We start from the raw sequence: 20290 nt of genomic DNA on the forward strand, positions 1-20290 counted from the left end.
TAGGCGTTCTTAGAGTTTTACACACCATTGGCGCTTGAACTTGCCAAAAGGAACTGTTTTGGGTTTTGAATTTAGCCTCATTCGAATTCAGTTGTTGTCAAACGGCTGCTTGCCTCGACGCATTGCAGCTCTTTTCAAAGTTTACGTAAAGTCCCAAATGAACTAGCCTTATACTTTCTTAACTCCCTCAAACAGTCGAAATGTTTTGGCTTGTAGAGCGATCGTCTTTCTATATTTCGCCTATAATTTTCTTTGTATCCAAAGACACTCAAAGTTCAAGTGAAATTCAGACCCGTTTTAATATTGTCTTTCATGGAAGCGTTTCTAAAAAGAGCTAGGATAATGTTTTATGAGAATTCTAAAAAATCTTAAAAAAATTGTGGGCAGAATGATGAAAAGGATGGGAATGGTCGGCTGTCGACGTGCGATTGGTACTATTAAGAACAGGAAACGAGGATAACGGGACGTATAATGATTCACTAAATGAAGCTGGCATAAACTAAACGTAGCTATAAGAAAAATATTAACGTACACTTATATGGTACATAACTAGCCTCATTTCTATTCTAGTTGGAGACATCGTAGATGTATACCCCAACTCATGTCATATGTATGCCTGTCATCAGTCATTTCAAGGAACTAGCTGGATAGCTGTAAATATACAGTGTTCTTCCTAGAATGTGTCTATAAAGTATACTCATTCTCGTCACTCGTAATGGATAGTACAGCCATAATATCCTGCAATTTATGCAGATTTATTGATTAACATTAATATTACCACATCACACTCTTTTCCTCCAATACATTTCCACCGAAAAACAAATGTAAAATAGGAATAGCAATGCCATCTAGTGCAAATTTTTTCAACACCGAAAAGCTTTTCTTCTGCGTTGGGGACTGCTAGATGGTGTTTAAACCTATTTTGTGGAATATTGCTAATGCAAAATCATTTCACTGTAGGAAAAAAAATTTCTTGTTGACAAGTTATTATGTGTAAACATCCTGATATTAATATATACGTATGATACGACTGACACCATAGACGGCGCCACACCTCGACAAAAAAAAAAATAATAATAACAAGACAAAATTGCTCAATATAAAGCGAACACTTTATTTTTTATGACATGCATTCTGATCCTCTTTTGACATGCTGCTGATTATTACTAAAAAAGCTACGGTATTCACAACGCATAAAAAGATATATGACCTTTTCTGCGAAAAATGAAAATCGAATGTAATGAGGCAGGCAGGCGCGAGAGAGACCCAAACTTATATAGGAAAAATAATTTTAAAAAATATGAAAACGCGTGACGAAAGGGCACATTAACTTGCTGGGAAAACAGGGTCGATGAAGAGGAGCGATGCAACAGCAGGAGCCTATACATATGGGAAAAGGATATATGCGATAATTAGAACTGCCATACTATTGGCCTTTTGTATACGTGCAAAGTAATGCACGTTAGAATCCCATACTAAGGGGAGCCCCATAGCTGCGTGAGTCGAACATTTTATTCTCAGCAACACGTAAGTCCTGCCAACCATTTTCACTTACAACCCATCAGCACATTCCCCACAGAAAAGCCTAATGTAGGCTAAATGGAACGACGAAAACAGCGTTCGTAACGTTTAATTTCGATATTCTTTTAGGTTGTTCTGTACCTTGTTTTGCCATGGTTGGAATGATGTATGGTCTGCATTGTTCTTGCAAAGTAAAGTATTACAAGCGCGGCCAGTGAGAATGAACCCAAACATCATAATGCAGATAAACTGCTAAAAAGGATTATGGACATAGGAAAGGGCGGGGAAAAAGAATTTAATTTACGTAAAATATTGACATATATAGCGTAAGCAATATCCACTATAACGTTCGGTTTCAAGATTTATCGGCACAACGAGAATTGCTGGAAGGCCAACGTTCTTTATTTAAGTGCGCGTGCACGTTTGATGCGTTCGCCGACATTATTCGCAAAATGTAAAATGATTTGCAAAACAGAAGCTATCACAAAAATTAAATATTTTCAATAGTATGTAGTTAAACACGTAACATGTTCAACATACAACAAAAAAAAAAATAGACATCCAGCTATATAGATCTGAATGACATAATATTTTATTTTTCAGTATACAGAATCAATTAGTTACATGAACAAGAAAAGTTCTACGTCTTTCCTTAGAGTTTATATAGGTACCGAGCTGTCAGATACACGTAGGCATTTTACGCAACACCATACGCACGACTGATTGTAATCTTTAAAAGAAAATAAACACAGGAGATACCCTGTGTCCCAAATAATCCTGTTCTCCCCTAGCTATAACGACAAAATAGAGTCGAATAACGTTCCGTATTTTTCTTTTTTATCTTGACGTCTATTTTAATGATTTATGCTGAATCGATCGTTGCCTTTACGTATACCAACTCGTCAAGTGTAGCGACTGTTACGTCTCGTTTTATTGTTATGGATATTTCTAGTTGGCCTGGCTTTTTAATAGCAAACGTGAGCACATACAGGTCAGCCAGGCACCGATGTGCAGTCTACATACGGTGCAAATCAGTATAAAAAGTTCCATACTACAGCACACATAAAAATGTAGGCCGTAGTGCAATACTAACATTTATTTTCGACCCCATGAAGCAAAGCCACAAACATAAAAAAAAAACCATTAAATTCTACCAAGAAAAGGTGGAAGAAAGCAACAAGAAATTTGAATGGTTATTTAATAGCCTATGTTGTTACACAGCACTCCTGTACACACGTTTAATACGATTGCCTGAATATAGAAGTGCCCGTTTCCTTACATCAGATATACCTTCTTATGTAACCTGCTGTATGCACATATGTTTAAAACTGCTACATAAAACATCAAAATGAAACTGATGGCCATCGATTTGGAATAAGCGTAGCTTCAAACAACAGAGCTCGTTCAATGTTGGAAACAACAGACATAAACAAAATAATTCTTGATTTATCAACGCCCACACCCACTTCTATGCTTAACTTAATTGGATCTGATTGGCTTACTTCAAAAAGAAGAACTTGGTACGTGCTAAGGAGCTAAAAGCTCCGAGAAGCTACACTTCAATCAAAACGAACGCAGCATGAGCATCCGAGTGTGCGTACGATAGTAAAGAATAAAAACTTGGTCACAGCTCGGACATGGTGAATGAAATTTATCACGCATGCATATCTCTGCTCTGTGTAGTCGTGTGGAGGCGCGTGCCTACGTGTTGAGGATGTGAACCACTGCTCGCAGCGAATATAATATTTATACGTAATGAGGACGTGACTACTACGTAGCTACGTGACTTTCAACCTCATCCACAGCAGCACTATATATATATATACTGGCACCACAGTACAAACCATATAATAGATAGGCAACGATAGAACTTGAATTGGCACGTTCTTTATACGTCTATATGAGCCTATGTCGATAAATGATTGGACGTCCATCGAATTTAAAAAAGGAATTTTTATTATTTATGTTCTAAGAAAAAAAAAAAAAATTTAGTAGAAGGGCGGCAGCGAGGGATGACAGTATATCGAGATGTGATTAATAACAGAAACAAAAATGTATTCAAAGGGGCATCCGTGCGATTCAGTTTTTTTTGTGCACGTTATGCGGGAGAAAATCAACACAACTATTGCTATTCAATAAAATCTTGGATGTGATGAATATATAAAAACAGCAAAAAAGAATGGTCATATGCAAATGGCAGTAATATGTGCTTCTTTTATATACATCGATGTTCGCAAGGCAAAAAAAAACATTCGACAAATTGAAATACAGTATGTTAGTAATCGGGTGTTCTGTTAACTTACAAAGAGTACAAAATACGAACAATAAAGATAAGAACATTTGATAATTTAATGCCAAAAAAATGTGAATAAAAGGGCAAACAAAGCCAATTATCGTATACAAAATAGCAGGGGAATGATTTTTTTTGTAGTATTGTTTTTTTAAATATGAATATAGAATATCGAGCACACATAGAAAAGCATGTAAAGCTTGAATGGCAACTGGTGATATCGAAAGCGCAACTGTTTGGGATGACTCTTAGGTTTCTGCAACGGCATCTCGTCCAGCCAGGAATATTTAATTGTCTTTACGCCTAATGATAGACAAAATGAATAAACAGACGGTTTCGCCTATAATAATTAAATAGTGTGTGACTGGTCAAGAACGAACGATGGAAAATATTGAGAACAAGACTATACGATAAATACAACAAATTGGGGGGAGGGAGGTGGATTTTATCATTTGAATAAATAGATAAAGAAATGCACAGAGTGTCAAACATAAACTAAACATCAATATTAAATCCTCGAATAAAGAAAATTTCCTTCTTTTATTGATAATGATGGAAAGAACACATTTTGTCTCTCTCCCCCTCCCCAAAACAGAATACAACTCAATTCAAGACTAAAAATAAAAGCCGATTATAATTAAAGAAAATACAATAGAAGCAACTTACATTATTAAATAAGAAAAAGGGAATACTACAAAGAAGACCAGAGCAAATACAATTAAGAAAGGGAAAATCATTTGGAAAGGCAATAAAGCTGATGAGATGAACCCACAGATTGGTGGCATACACACACACACACACACATACACACGCGCGCACGCAGCACACAGTTGTTCTTAGCGCAGCACGAATGGCGTTTCGGGGGCCTTTGAAATAATTTGATTTGGGAAGATGTAAAACAAATTTAATTATTATAGAAGGGGCTCCTGGTACGCTATATCGCTGTATGGTCTGCTTTACAGTGTGTGTTTTTTTCTATATTCGTATATATATATATATATATGTATATATATTAAATCCTAATTATTACAATAATGTAATTATAAGCTGTATATAGGCTTTAGTTGTTTGTTATTATTTGCCATTTCATAATGGATTTAATGAAATAAATGATAAAGAAAAAACACACAATTCTGTTTGGATGATGTTCGTCTCAAAAGATTGGACAGTGACGTATTATAAAGGTAAAAATAGCTGCGAAGAACTCCGACCAATAAAAACAATTTCAAAATTCTGTCCGTGTTCCAATCTCGTCGATTTGTCTTTTATTATATCCATTCAAGTAAATAGGGCTGTTTGAAAGGAATTTGATTCTAAATTTTTCAGACGGATGAAATGGCCTGCTCGTCGACCTGGACGCAGATTTGATTCTGATCAAGTAGCTTCTCCTTTTCGGATGGTTGGGCGAACGCGCTGCTACTGCCTCCATCATTAGTGCTGGTGGCGATTGTAGCAGTGGTCACGTTGGGTCCATAGCGTGTCAACGAAGGCCGACGAGATGTTCCTAAATATTGGCCCATTAAACAAACAAAATTTATTCAAAATAAAATTATATTTTACACGTAAAGAGCAACTGCAATGTGCGGTCAACATCTATAACATTCCATTATATGCCCAGGCTATTTTTGCCCCTCTTCTATTTACTATACCCAGAAAACCTATAAAAAAAACAAAACAAACAAAAAAAAAAATATTTAATAGACAGAGGGCAAAGTGTTGCCAGCAGTGACCAGGATTTCCCATCAGGACTGAAACCCATCAGCGTGAAACACGTTGATGCTATGCGTACAGAACCCACTATATATCTACGGAATAGATATCTAGCCGTATATATATTGTTATATAGCATGAGCATTAGAGCGTGTATACAGACGAATACTACAGTTATATATAGTGTTTGGCGTTGCTGTATTTGTTTTGCCATAGCATCCTGCGTACTGTATATATTGTACATATATAACCTTTTTCCCCAATGGCCTACGCCTAGCACCCGACTCGTGTTGTTGTTGTACGATCGATATTTGTAAGCGAGCAGAGAAACACAGACAGGCAAATGTCTGAACTAGTGCTCCTCGAAGGCATCAATAAAACCTGTGTAAACGGCTCTCCCTTTTTTGCTAGCGGCTGTGAATATATTTAAAAGGGGGGTCCATAATACTTCGATTTGGGGCTACACGGCCTCACGTGAGGTCTTTGAATAGTTTAGAGCGATGCAATTCGATGCCAGAAACTCTTTTATAAGCGTGTTATTGCACATAACGGAAATGGGCTTTTGTAGATGGAATGGGCTTAATGTTTCGGCTAAGGGGAAACGTCCACGCTGCTTGGTAATTTGGACTTCCTCATCAAGATCCGTCGTGGATGCAGATTATAAGAGATTGCACTTGGCGATGCGTAACGCTTAAACAAGAGATCTTCAGTTTTAATTTGACACGTCGTTTCACGATCCAATCGCTTCGTTGTCCTTCTAGGGCAAACTGTCACAAGCAAAAATGGAGCTGTCAGATGATAATCTGCACTTAAACCAGAGTCCGAGAATCCTGGTGAAGATCACCGTCTCGATCAGGACGCACTTTATTTTCTTAGTTATTCTGTACTTTGATCGCATTGTTAGCCGATAGCCAGCAGCTATGTCTACAGTATATATACCCACGTCATGGCACCGTATACAAGATATCTTAAAGCATCGAAACGCAAAGGAATAGAACTCAAATCGTTCATTGCTTATGTAACGAGAAGGGACATCATCTGCCGTACATCATCCAGCATTGGCAATGGTTGACCAACAAGACTAAAAGGATAATTACAAGAAAAAAGGATAACTCCGAGTGCAATTATGTTACCACTCAATACCGAACGCGAGTAATACGACAGGACGCAAGCACCCATGATAACCGAAATGCACTGACATTAGACTGTCCAATGGTTTCAGTAGTATTGATTGCCGCTGGTGCTGACGCTCAGTATGGAGAATTGTAAAAAAAAAAAAAACATTCCACTCGTTCATTTTTATTCGAACTCGTACTGCAAACAGAATCCTAAAGGACATGCGTACCAACGAAGTGATTCATTGGCTCCATAAATTTTGAGACACTTAAAATATATGCGACTGATACGACGCACGTAGAGTCTATATTCTGTTTGAAAGGGAATTTCAAAATGGCATCAGCTGGGGCTGTGTACCCTTAACATTGTGCCATTGTTTCTTGTGCTAGACATCCACACAATGGGCCAAGCAGATGGATTTTTCTCCTGGGAAATTACGATCTTGCCCGTTTACTTTTACGAAAAAAAAAAAAACGTAGGCTACATTTGTTTGATGTTTTTCAAAGCGCTTTGTATGGTGACACGTAGAAATTAATGCTAAAAAGTCATTTCTGTATAACTTAAAATGGCCATTATAATGTACGACGGTTAGCTATATGCTGCTTTTGAGAGATTGAGGAGAAAAAAAAGCGAAAAGAAAATCACCTGGAGCGTCAAGATGGGCGTGTGGGATCGAAATCAGGGACGACTGTCGGCTGCCACTTTTGGCCAAACTGCTCCGTCGACTTCCTGTCACTTGCTGTTTAGACGTCACTTCTTTCAGGAGTGATGCATTGGCTAAACGCGGATTTGGCGTGTTGAAAATCGTGCGGTTCTCCCTCCATCTGGCCCTGTTTCGAAGAACGATTGAAAATTCAATTGCATTATTGGTTTTTGTTTGACTTAAAGAAAAATAATGTTTTGATTGGTTTCAAATAAAATGGATGTACAGGATTTGTTTAATGAAACCTCTGAAGAAATGAGGTGATTTCCATAAGAAGAACACAAACAATAGGCAGAAGCCACCTGTGTTAAGTCGAATGATTTCCAACTTATTCATCGAGCAATTAATGAATTTGTTTAATTCATTAACATTTAGAAATGCATGTTCCTGTAGCAATTACTTCTCTATATCTCATTTCAATCCCGATTTCGTGTAGGTACAGTAATGAAATGTATTTGTTGCGGTGCCGGATTTGAAACGAATGTCTCTAAAAGAAGTGCCTTACTGGCCAGCACGGTCTATAATTCCTGCCCAGTATTCACCTCAAAACGAAGGCAAGCCTAACCGTGCGCTTTCGTCCTGCTCTAGAACCGTTGGCCACTTGTACCTGCATACCCAGGTGCCAACACAATACCCAGGATCATCCATTCTAACAACGAAAATCCCCCTCCCCCGCACGTCCGTGCACTAATGAAAGACAAACTACATAGTCTTACCGCATCGAAGCAGCAGCTCTAACCCAAGGACGTTGGATACCAAATTACAGTTCCTAATTCCTTTAATCTAGAGTGCTCGGACAACGGCTTTCGTTAGCCTTTTAGTTTTGGGGTTCAATTGAAGGAAACGCCGTGAACCAATGGGTGATTGCGTAACAATATAAAAAAATGGCATTAAATAAAAGAAAACTTACTTGCTGAATAATCGAAGGACGACACACATGATGATGAACATGAGAATTAACCTGAAATCAACATTTCAAGGACTTAATCTGTTTCGTAATATTTGATAACATGTTTGTTATCGTAAAACATACCCACTGAGGGCTCCAATCATGGTCGGATTGATGTAAGTTCCCATTTCATCCGATACGGATGTACCTATAAAACAAATAAAATAAAAGTAGAAAATAAACGTTTAAAATGGGAACCTCATTCAACTGCACATTTGTTTAATAGCCCATTCTGTTCTTTTCTTGAAAAAAATTTACGAATTCCATTCAAACTAAGCAATGCGTCTTAATACATTTCAAGATAAAAAAAATGAAAACATAGAAAATATCGAATAAATTTTTGTTTTTCCACCGTTTTTTCGCAACCAACTTCCCCTGCAAACAGGACAACGTGAAACGAGTCTAAATCGATAGCCTCCGCTATTGCCACTGTTCCCGATCCAACAGGCATCCCTGTTTTGCGCCCGGCCATAGCCTAGCGATATAAATACAATGGCAACACAAAGAAGGCAAAGGTCAATGACAACTGGGCTATAACCACTCGGCAAGAAAAAGTATATCGATCGATTCAATTGCATTATGTCATGCACCCTCGGTTTTCTTCGTCATTCGCTTATAAGGGAAAACACAGTTATATTCATTCTCCCGCGTGTGTATATGTATAGAGAGCCAATGTCCATTAACGACTCTAGAAATACAAGGCTGCAACGTGAGGCGTCTCCGCCGTCCTTGCGTGGGTCGTACAGGTTTCTAGAATTTTGCGCACGCAAAGGGAAATCCAAGTCTTTTTTCGGTTCATCGCCTTTTATCAAGCAACATCGGCGATTTGAATGCAAATGACCTATTTTTTCCTACGCGTCTCATGTACAGCAGAGAGTGCACGATAGAATTTTTCATTGCTTTCTTCCCTCGCACTTACATTTGCATTTGTTATCCACCGTGTGGTTACCGCAGAAAAACATCTGCATAAGGTTATTAGCGAAACATCGTGTCGTCGACGCGCAACATTCAACACTAAGGAATTAATCTTGAGTTATAATCTTTCAAGAGAAAATGTGAAAAATATTTTATAAAAAACTTTAAATCTAACATCTCCTTCTTACTCAGTTAAAAAAAAATAATAATAGTTTGGCTGCAAAACTTATTCTTTTTCTTCAAAAAGATGCGTTAGGGCGTGCGTCATTCACGACTTTTCACGTTGAATGAACTTTGCACGAGAAGTTTTTGAGCATCATCAATAGTTGGAGGAGGCCCTTTTCAAGTCGATAACGACAGACGAACGCTCCCAAAGTTGTTAAATCACTCGTCACACCTACATACAGGCAATAGTGTGCTCCAGCGTAAATAAAATAGAAATGATGATATCTCACTTTAGAAACCATATATTTACTATTGATTGATAGCTTAAGATTGTAGGCTAGTTTGCCACAAACAAAAAAAAGGCCCCCACGTTATCCACAAAACTTTCGCTTTGCTGGCCGAGGGGAAAGGAGGGATTCCAACTTTTCTTTCTGCTCGGTCAGATTACATTTTCGGATATCCTGGCCTTTAACTATACAGATCGAAGAGCATCACATAAAAAACGATGAAAAACAAGCACAAGATGAGCAAGAGGGAACTTGATTCTCAGTTTCGTAGTAGGTCGATTCTATATAAATAACTATTCGTAGATCCAGCTCGTTTGTTCAGACCGGCGACACTTAAAATACACGAGAACAATCTGGATCTTTTGAAGTTGTTGGAAAACACGAGACATCAAATCAAAAGTTTGGCTGCTACGGAAGAGCAGTTCTTTGATCGAACCGATACACATTCAAATACCACAAAGAAACATTGAATAGATTAGTAATTTAACCTTCCTTTTTGTTAACGGTTGGGTGACAAAGATGTCTAACGCACAGAGTCTAACGCGTGTTTTCTAAAGAATAATTTACGAAAACATCTGTCACACACTTTTAGCAACATAGACGTATAGTGTAACCTGCGCAAAATCGCACGGCAATCAAATGGAGTTGATTGGTTTCTACAAACCTCCTCGCCCACATCTATTACATTTACCTTATTTTTTTCCCTGGATACTCTCTTTCGTTTGCCTTTGCACACGTGTGTTGTTCATCCAGCTATTCCATATGGATGTTATACACTTACTAAGATTGAATGCTATGCAAGATGCCAACTACCCCATATGCCGTAAAAACCCCACGCAGGGAGTGTCTCCTCTTTGTACAGGCCACTGTCCAGCACCAACAACAGCGACGTCCCTTCCACCCGAGAAATCTTTCTTTAAAAAAAAATGGCATATGTCTACAATATATATACTTACAATTCATGTTTGTAATGCATAACGATATAGCGAACTCTGTATATCGTTACCAAAATATCGGACCACGTTGTCCACGACTAAACTGTAATACACATTTATGTGCTTACGTAGTACATCCTAAGATCGTGCGATATCGACTTGGTTTATTATGAAGCCATTTGTTGGGCGTGTATGGGCGTATGCGTATTGCTCTCGTGCGTTATAAAATGACTTGTTTCTGCCGCTATACGAATGCGGCCAAAAGGCATAGCTCGTCGTCAACACTGCGGGCCGCAACATTTACACACAATTTGGCACACGTTTGCTATATGCCAGAACGAAATTCAAAATCTACGGAACGCCACATCTCTTTGTATCAACAAACAAAGAATGCATCTTTTTTTTATTTTACATTTCATACTTTATGTGCCCTTGGATACATAAATATGCGATGCTCGATAGGCTTACGAGCTCCTTATTTCTGTTTGGCCAAGCGCGCACATCAATATTTGATCAGAAATATTGTTGCAGCTTTCTGTTTTTTATGGCTTCAAGATAACAAGAAAGGAAGGAAAAGGGAAAAAAAAAGAAAAACTGGCTGCACTTACTGGTGCAGACGATATTGCCACCGATGTAGAAAGTTGGCTTGAAATCGTAAGCGCACTGGCAGACGTGATCGTGGCACTCCATGTTCCGATCGCTGTCAATGCACTGGGCGTTGAAACTGCAACTCTCGTTCAACTGCCTCCCTAAATTTTCGGCCATTGAGAGAAAAGAAAAGAATTATTTTTTAATTCTGTTAAATCAGTTAAAACAAAACAATTGCGTATAAAAAAAGAATTCGATTTTTGCCAATGTTTCTCTTACCCTCCCCCCCCCCCGTCTCTTTTTTTTCTTATATAATAACAAAAATAAGAAGAATATGCCGATCCCATTTCCCGTTTCTTATATGGATTCGTGTTCGAGGGGTGGTTTTATGCATGCAAAACTCGTATTAAGACTGCGCCAAAGTTTAATTGTCGCAACCGACTTCTTAGAGACAGCACCCACGTCAGGTATACCCTTCTACGAAAAAAGTGAAGGTAAAGAAAATAGCACGCCACATCTTACAACAACCCCTTCAAATTTCAGAAGGATTAACTTTCATTCCAACGTTAAAACACTTCGTTCTATACACTCCTCCCCCCAGCAGCGCTATAGCCGTATAATAATAATTATTATTATTTTCAACATATACGTAGAGCAGCAGGACAACTTACATCACCATAATTATACCTTCTATATACTCGGCTTACGAGGCCGTCAAAGTAGATATTAGCGCTGAGACCGCATCTGTCAAACTGCACACGTTGCTCTATTTTTCGGAGGGCGTATGTACACCATACGCAGGGAGACGGGTCTATCTAATGAATTGTTTCAAAGGGTTCGGGCTTTGTGCTAATGCTTCGTCATAGCCACAAAAAGTTTACGTTCGCGCACACACACACACGCTGTCATACAGCGCTATATATAGATTATTCATTCACCCGCAACACAAGAACTGCAACGTCGCAGGGTTTCCTCTTGTTGTCGAGCCAAAAAACACCACTGGCGAGCTGAATCATTGAGCCACTTGCATAATATATCATTTACATCTACTTACACGGCTAACATGATAAGTTCCCTTCATTTGCACCAAGCCCTATACTTGTAAATAAAGGTATAATATCATTTCCGTCTAATCAAATCGTCCATAAAAATGGTACAAGCTCATTAGGAAACATGACATGTCTTAATTTCGCGTAGACTTGCCCTCGAAATATTTTCAAACGAAATAAACCACTAACTTATATTTGATTAGAGCTTATAGGCGTTGGCGAAGAACGATCGCAATCGGACGGAAGCTAAGAAAGGATAAAAAAAATGTGTTGATTTGTTTTATTGGTGCAGTAGTATATAGGGAAAGAAAACTCCGTGTAGAAGGTAATATAGCACGTCCCGGTTTACGATGTACAATCGATCGACCTTGTTCATTGGCTAACGCAGTAAATTACCCGTGCGGAAAAGAGCGTTTGTATATGGACTGAGTCAATAAAAACTGGAGGCCCGTCTTTTTTTTTTTTTTATGTATATCAACGTATCCGCTTTTAATTGTTGAAGTTGTCGATATTGCAGGGGATATAGCAAATGAGGCGGCTATAAAGAGCCTATCAAAAGCAACCTTTAGACGTCTTTCCCCAAAGTCCCACCGGAAAAAAACAAACCAAAAAAAACAACAAAAGTTTTTCTTCAATTCTCATTGCCACTTTTGGCCTCCCCTTTCTTTTATTCTGTTTATAACGTCATTGTTTTGTTTTTGTTTTCTCGTTTTCTTTTGTTTCCTTCTAAAAGTCTCTTGTGTCCCTGCATGGTAGCAGCACACAGTTTGTTTGCACATTCAAGTTTGGTCGCTTGTTTGTTTATTCTTTGAACAAACTTTTTTTCTTCTTCTTCTTTTCTTTTTTTCAAGTCTGCTGGAATTTTATTTTGATTCAGTTTATAATACAGTTTAAGTATTTCGTTAGCCGTTCAACAACTACCTCGTCTTTAACCCAGTCTGGCTACACTTACATAAACATTCAATCTCGGTTACATATAAAATAGTTTCAGATTTGAAATCAAAAAAAAAAAAAAAACACGAAGAATTTTTCACGTCACGCGATACCTCAATCTCAATCTTATGTCTACTACGCAAACACACACGACACACTGATGGTACCTACGGGTTATATCCACTGCGGCAATCGTTAAAAATAAAAAAAAAACGTATACTTTGTAAACGTACATCTAGTTGTATACAGAGAACAAAAAAAAAAGACAAAAGAATGATGCAGAGAATTGCGTCATCGAATATCATTTAGAGACGGCAACACGTGATGGAAGCATAAAAAATATGTGGATCACAGAAATTACCTTGTGTGCATAATGTGCCACCTTCGACGGGGTGTTGTGGAGTACAGGCGCAGACGCCGCCCTTCTCCGTGTCGCAGTGCGAATGAGTCACCAAGCTGCAGTCTTCCGTTTGCGAACATTTATCGCCCAGTCGCAGAGCTATATACAGTAGTTCAATTGCACAAAAAAAATGTAGACGTTTTTATATCGTTCAACTGAAAACAAAAAAACATCGAAAATTCAATTTATACATTTATTGTTTTGTTTTTTTCTCCTATCGCATTACGGATGTCTGTTTTCGATTGTATACGCAGTTCAAATGTTAAAGTGTAGGATATAGACAGATTGATGTGTCACACAGCAAATGGTCTACGTAGAAGTGTTTCGTCGTCCTCAAAGACCTCCCGCGCCGTCCACACATAATGTCATGAATCGATAAAAACACTCGTATATAGGACGTCACCTTTTCGTTGGCGTTTCGATTTCTCAGTTAGTCTAAATAGATTAGTACGTGCAAACGTAATAAATATGCCACGTCAACGGTAAGGTTCCATAGAGAAATGAAAAACATCCAAATCCAAACGGAGGCATTTTAAAACCTACGCGAAAACGATATGTTCTTATAGCCCATACATGTCAAATCATTTAACGTATGTTAGGTATACTTCAAGCGTATATAGACCTGTAAGCTAATGCATCGCTAATATCGTTCACTCACGCTACCCTGAAAAAATAGACTACAAAATCAACCATTCGGCAACGCCTGCATTGATTTCGATTTAAAAGAGATTTCCACATTTTCATATGAAAATAGAAAAGAAAATTATTAGAAGACTCGAGAAGAGTTAAAAAACCATATGGATGGTTTCTCACGAAGCTTTCTCTCGTGGACACATCTCTCTGCCATACGTACACACCACGGACGATTACAAGCTATTACATGCTTGCACTCGAATTCTTTGTTCCATAGAACTATGTGCAGATCTTGTTTCTTCGCTACACAAGAACCTTTTTTTTTTTTTTTTTTAAATATATATAATAGATATATATAAAACGAAGCACAGCTGGAACCAATGGCATCTTGAAAGACCATAGCAAGGCTTTGGACGCCTGTCTTGTGTTTGTTTATTTCGCAAGCATGGCTGGTCAAGTTCTCATTCGGAGGCCAACTTTTCTAAGCTGCTGATTGGTGTCTCGTTTGTCGAATGGTCTCCTAAGGGCGAGCAAACGTTGTCGCCGGTCTATTTGTATTGCGCAACTTGCCTTCGAAATCTTGTTTATTTGCCTTGGTTGTTTGGCAACTTAAGGCATTCTGCGAAAATAAAAGGAAAGGTCTTTTAACGAAACAATGGTTTTCACCAAAATGAGTTTGATTGCGTCATTTGCGACTCTTAGCAAGCCTCCAGCACAGTTGAATTGTGTATGAGGCCAAAGCCATTACCAAATTACGGTTGCATCTCAGTTGAGGTTAATATAAAGTTTCTGATTATTATGTAGAGTGGCTTTGCTGTACACGTAACAATTATGTTGTCGATAGGACGTACGTTTATGTTTATATGTATTTTTAGTAGTAAAAATACAAAGCCACGTCATAATTGGTTATGCATCAAGTTCAAATATCACGAGCCATCGATCGTGGTTGGATGAATTCTAAATTAGGATCAGTACGATAGATTTGACGGTTTTCTTAAGGTCTATTTTAGAAGCAACACCGTCCGCCCCTGTTTGAACGGTGAAAGGTGCATTGAAAACGAAACGTCTGTATACATATAGACGATATACACGTTACAGACCCTATTCAAAAAGAAATGGACGAGGCAAGTTTATATTTGCATGTAGATGATCCCCATAGACGCAGCAGTAGATGACCAATATCATTGGAATATATTACGAATAAGAGTCCTAAACGAAATAATCATCACGTTTAAGAGGCCAACGTATTCAGTGAGTTGCATTGCCATCCGCACAACAACCATCCCACGCCGTTCAATAATAAATAGACATTTATGCTTTTGGCCTCCTTCGTATAATATTTTATATAAAAAGCTAGCATTAAAAGAGTAGGCAAGTTCCATACAGGGACCCTAAAATAAAGTCGGTTGGCTTTCATCTTTTGCCTTATCATCGCTTTTTGATGTTTCGCAGTCACTTTGAATTCATCATATAGACCGAGCCCTTCATGCGTATTCCGCTGCCTCGATCCAGCCGCCATCAGCTCAAATTTACACAGCCAACCTTTTCTTTTTCGCCGTACCCATTTTCATTTATTTAACTGAATTAGCCTTCCCAATTCGAAAGAAAAGGCGATTTTAAATGTTAAAAAAAAAAAAACAAAGCAAATGGGCTTATGTGTGGAAGAAAAAAATTCAGGCAGCGGACGGTTACGATTAATAACAAATGCGTAAGTAGACTAACGTAGAGTCGGCACGGAGTCAGTTGCTGTGGTGGTGCCTACGTGAAAATCGATGCGAACCATCATCGCGGCTTATACTCTAGAGCGCTTTGAATATTTAAAGGAGTTTATGGACGAAGAGCTCCGTACATAAATCTAAGCGGTATCTATGACAACCCTATTTTTTACATTGCAAAAGAAACCCAACTTGAATCAGAAAAAACTCGCTTCATCACAAAAATGAAATGCATTTATTTTAATAGTTGATGTAATGTTGGGTTATGATTCAATGCAAATTTACATACCCCAGCATGCGTACAGTCACGAGCGTACAAAGGGAAGACAAAAAAAAAAAAATGAAAAATGTACTCGTGCCGCCTCGATCCTTTCGACTCGGCAACGTGCAAATTCGATCCATCTAGTATACATAATACAACAAATCCCCGTGAGTGGAAAGTCCTGTTTTCATTCCACGCGCCACGGCATCATCATCTCTTCTCTCATCCCTCGTTATGTATCCTGAATCCCCCCCTCCTCTCCTGTCATTTATTATGAACGCGCTTGTTGCTTACACTCGACAGTCGCATTGGCAACAGGATTGCGACTACATCCAATTTCAAAGTGCAAAGTCTTTTCGTATTACACACAGAAAATGCAATTCGTTCGAACTTCCTCGGTGCTTTTAATGCCATTATTTGTCACGTGTCAGAAACGAATGGATGTACGTACTGTACGTATTTAAAAAAGAAAAATCTCAAACCTTTTGGGGATGGTTTGATCCAGCGTTGGTCCGGTTGCTGAATGGCGTTATCGGCTGTTCCGGAATGGAGGGCTAGCGCTTCAGCCTGCGTGTCAGATGTCAGCGACCGAGAGTTGGCTGTGCCATCGTTGTTGTTACTGCGATTATTATCGGATGACGAGTACAAATTGGACGTGGACTTTGGATGGATGAGACATCGTGACGAACGACAGGCGAGCGCTACGGCCAACACAATTAACCACCGATGACAAATCATATCGTCTGTGTTTTTTTGCGTATCTTTAATTATACACGCTGCCCAGTAGATCACTTGAATCGAAAGTGTTTAGCGCTTTTTTTTTCACAATCGAATTTTCTTTTATCTTTTTTGTTCGTTTTTTTTTTGTTACTAATTGCGCTCGATGAACCAAGTTCTTTTAAAATATAATCAGGATAGCGCACTAAAATCGCACTACTCCCTTATGCACCATAGAACTGATGGCATTCACTTCTTATTTTCCTGTAAGGAATTCGTTTTTGTTTTTGTTTTTTAAGAAAACTTAGAGAAGCGCCGGAGATGCAACGGTCACCGGAACCAACTGCGAGATTTTCAGTGCGAGTCTACACTTTTTGACTCACACATACATACGTGTGTTTCTTGAACGCTTGTCATCCGTTTTATCAAGCACATGCCTTCCTATTCTTCGGTTGCGCGCTGCTCGTGGAGCGCAGTGCACGCGCGGCAATGGGAGTGGCTGGGCGTTGCTGGGCACCCCTTGTACACATTATATCTTTCTTCTCGCGTTCGTGGTCGATGTGTGTGCTTGGCTAAACGAAAGGGAATCGATCGCTGGGCAATATATTCGCCGATATACTATGTAGTCTGTTGGCGGAACCGACAGAATGCGCACCCAGTTTATTCTGGCATTCATTACAAACAATAGCGGCGTAATGATTCTGAAGTAAACCCATGCAACCGTCGATCAATGAAGCATATTGCGCAATACAAATTTTTGGTTAAGTTTCGTTTAATTTAAAAACCCAGAAAAAAATTTAGTACATTAAGATATAAAGCGCAGCATTAAATTATTTATCTGGCATCGTTGCAAAGGGGAATCGATCCTGTGTGGCAGAACCTCTTCTGCGGAAGTATCCAAACACGGTGACGATTTCTCAATGTTTACATTGAATTATAGCAATACAATAATTCGTCAACATTTCATCTGCTTTTGATAGAATACATTTTCGAGCGAGGACGCTTTTTGACAGCAATCACCATTTCTGCTAGTCCTTCAATTAGGTTTCGCGTTCTGCTTAGCGCATGTCTGGAGTCCCCTTCCGGCGTTTTTCATTTTTGCACTCCAACGACAACTTCAAAAACTCCGGATGGCGTATTAATTTTAGACGTCTATTCAAGTTTCATTTTGGAGTTTCCATCAAAGTTGAATCGTTATTTTGTGATCCGAGATTAGACAGCAGCTGGCTTAGGTTTTCCTCTTTGTATACACGCACATGTAAAACAAACGTCCTAGTTGTGTTTACATGCCAAACAAGGTTCAGACTTTAGTATGAGCACAGTTGAAATTGGCATTCTCGCTGAAAGGAATGTGTCCACATCCGTCACCAGCGGCACCCGATCTATGGGGATCTCCATTGTTAGTTTAATGCAGCTGTGTTGTGCCGAAAATTTTTGCTTTTCTTTTTTGCTTTTACATCTGCTCAAATGAGAGTCGTTGCGTTCGCGGTTCTGCTATGGTAATTGGTGCAGAGGCTTGAAGGAAGAGTATGAATCTGTGATTTGACTGCTAAGTCGCTGCTGCCAGTCAATGAGTCAGTTCTGCCCTTCATCTATAACTTGTCGAGCGTGCAAAAACCTTTTGTCGTTCACGAGACTCTTTTGTATTCACATCACGCCTCTGTTGTCAATTTTACAGTTTATGCCCGTACCAAACTAAAATGCCATTTTGATTTAGACCATCTAGCGGGATTATCTAGTAACTTGTCAGAATCACAACAACAAACAACATTGTGAATCGAGCATTTGCATGTCACAGGAGAAAATATACGCAAAATACATTAAAAATAAATTATAAGGTAGTGTGTGTTTGTTGTGGTAACGAAATGGATGCAGGTGGATCCTCATCCAATTCCTCTTCCAAACGAGTCAGAAAACTCCGACAATGTAGTGGTAAGATTATTGATACAAGAATTCATTCTTCTTCGTTTGCATTGTACTTATAGTGTATTAATGCCACCAGGTGATTCCACCAAGAGTGAACCTACTGAAGCATCTTCGGAAAGTGATTTCGATCCCAGTGGATCGCATCAAAAAGGAGAAAGTGGTAGGAGAAGATGTGATCGACAGAAGCAGCCTGGACTGAAGTTTGCAGCCTTGGCCTATGAGAGCAACTTTGATGATGGGGAGCACAAGAGTGCATTTCTCCCGTATCGGGTAACTAAACAAACTGATATCAGATCTTTCAGTATTGGCTTTTATTTGAACTTTATGATACCAGCCTAGAACAGTTCTCACCAATCTCCAAAGAGGAAACGTCCAGACTGAAGCAGTTGTTGTCAATCCTGTGCAGCTGAGCTTCCACCAGCGTGCTGGGAAAGGTGAAATTACTAAAGCAGATATAGATGCTGGTAATTTTTTAAATAAAAGTTTTTACTTCTAGCAACCTACATTGAATAAAATCTATTAATTCCTTTATATCTCTGCAAATAGGCACAAATGACATTAATGGATTGGATGAGCGAGGCCTAACACCACTAATGTGGTCTTCAGCGTACGGTCAAGTTCCGACAGCCGCTCTCTTACTTAAAGCTGGAGCTCTCCATTCCATTAAAGGCCCAGACGGTGAAACTGCGATCCATCTGGCTGCAGCTGGTGGGCATACGGACATTATCAGGCTGTTGATTGGAGCCGGAGCTTCAGTCAATGAGATCGATGACGTATGGACATCTAGACTGAGGATATGGTGTCACTCTAACTTTAAAAAAAAAAAAATCTTTCTTTTCGTACCCAGAATTCCAATACTCCAATGATGTTTGCCGCTCATGGTAACCATCCACATGCCCTCAACGAACTGCTGAATAACGGTGGAGATATCACGATGATTAACCTCAACGATGATTCTGCGCTGAGTATCGCCTTGAAACGCTCCAGCAAAGAAGGTTTGGAAAGCAAATAATTTTTCAGTTCTCATTTCCAATGATGTTCTAATTTTTATCTTTGTTTACAGCACAAAATGTTATAGAAGGCTACTTGTTTATGCTACTTCAGCCTCAAAACTAAAAACTATTTGCCATTATCATCTTGTACCAGATACCATCATCACCCTTTACCCATAGGCTTGTTATAATAGTTATAGACTTCACAGTTATCACACTTTCACCATTTATCTCAAAATTATGGAAGCTTCGAAGGATTGTGGAAGCACCAACCAAATGTGCCAATATTATGTGTCCCTTTGTTACAATAATCAATAAAAAAATTCTCTTTACCTTACTCCAATGTTTACAATAAAGATTAATGTCAGAACCATACTTTTTTGGCACTACATAAGCTAGAAAGGATCTTTTTTCAAAAAAAAAAAGGAAAAATTTGATAAAGAGCAAAAAAAAAATATATTGTCAGTTACATCAATTTCTTCGT

The 20290-nt window shown here is 38.7% G+C and overlaps 2 protein-coding genes across 2 annotated transcripts; one reads left to right on the plus strand and one right to left on the minus strand.

The window, feature by feature from the left end:
* Positions 1-3897: 3897 nt before the first annotated feature.
* LOC130696185 (uncharacterized) lies at positions 3898-17425 on the minus strand. The gene is made up of 7 exons (XM_057519266.2): positions 16654-17425; positions 13523-13660; positions 11200-11340; positions 8374-8437; positions 8251-8301; positions 7283-7467; positions 3898-5315 (listed from the first exon to the last, which is right to left on the minus strand). Exons 1-7 carry the CDS (start codon positions 16907-16909, stop codon positions 5134-5136), a joined length of 1017 nt encoding a protein of 338 aa, XP_057375249.1. The 5' UTR covers positions 16910-17425; the 3' UTR covers positions 3898-5133.
* A 1242-nt stretch (positions 17426-18667) lies between these two features.
* On the plus strand, positions 18668-20018 carry LOC130696187 (ankyrin repeat family A protein 2-like). Its single transcript, XM_057519269.1, has 6 exons — positions 18668-18820; positions 18891-19084; positions 19149-19278; positions 19361-19587; positions 19662-19809; positions 19878-20018. Exons 1-6 carry the CDS (start codon positions 18754-18756, stop codon positions 19928-19930), a joined length of 819 nt encoding a protein of 272 aa, XP_057375252.1. The 5' UTR covers positions 18668-18753; the 3' UTR covers positions 19931-20018.
* Positions 20019-20290: the final 272 nt, after the last annotated feature.

Source organism: Daphnia carinata, chromosome 5 (assembly GCF_022539665.2).
Source record: "Daphnia carinata strain CSIRO-1 chromosome 5, CSIRO_AGI_Dcar_HiC_V3, whole genome shotgun sequence".
Classification (NCBI taxonomy): Eukaryota; Metazoa; Arthropoda; class Branchiopoda; order Diplostraca; family Daphniidae; genus Daphnia; species Daphnia carinata.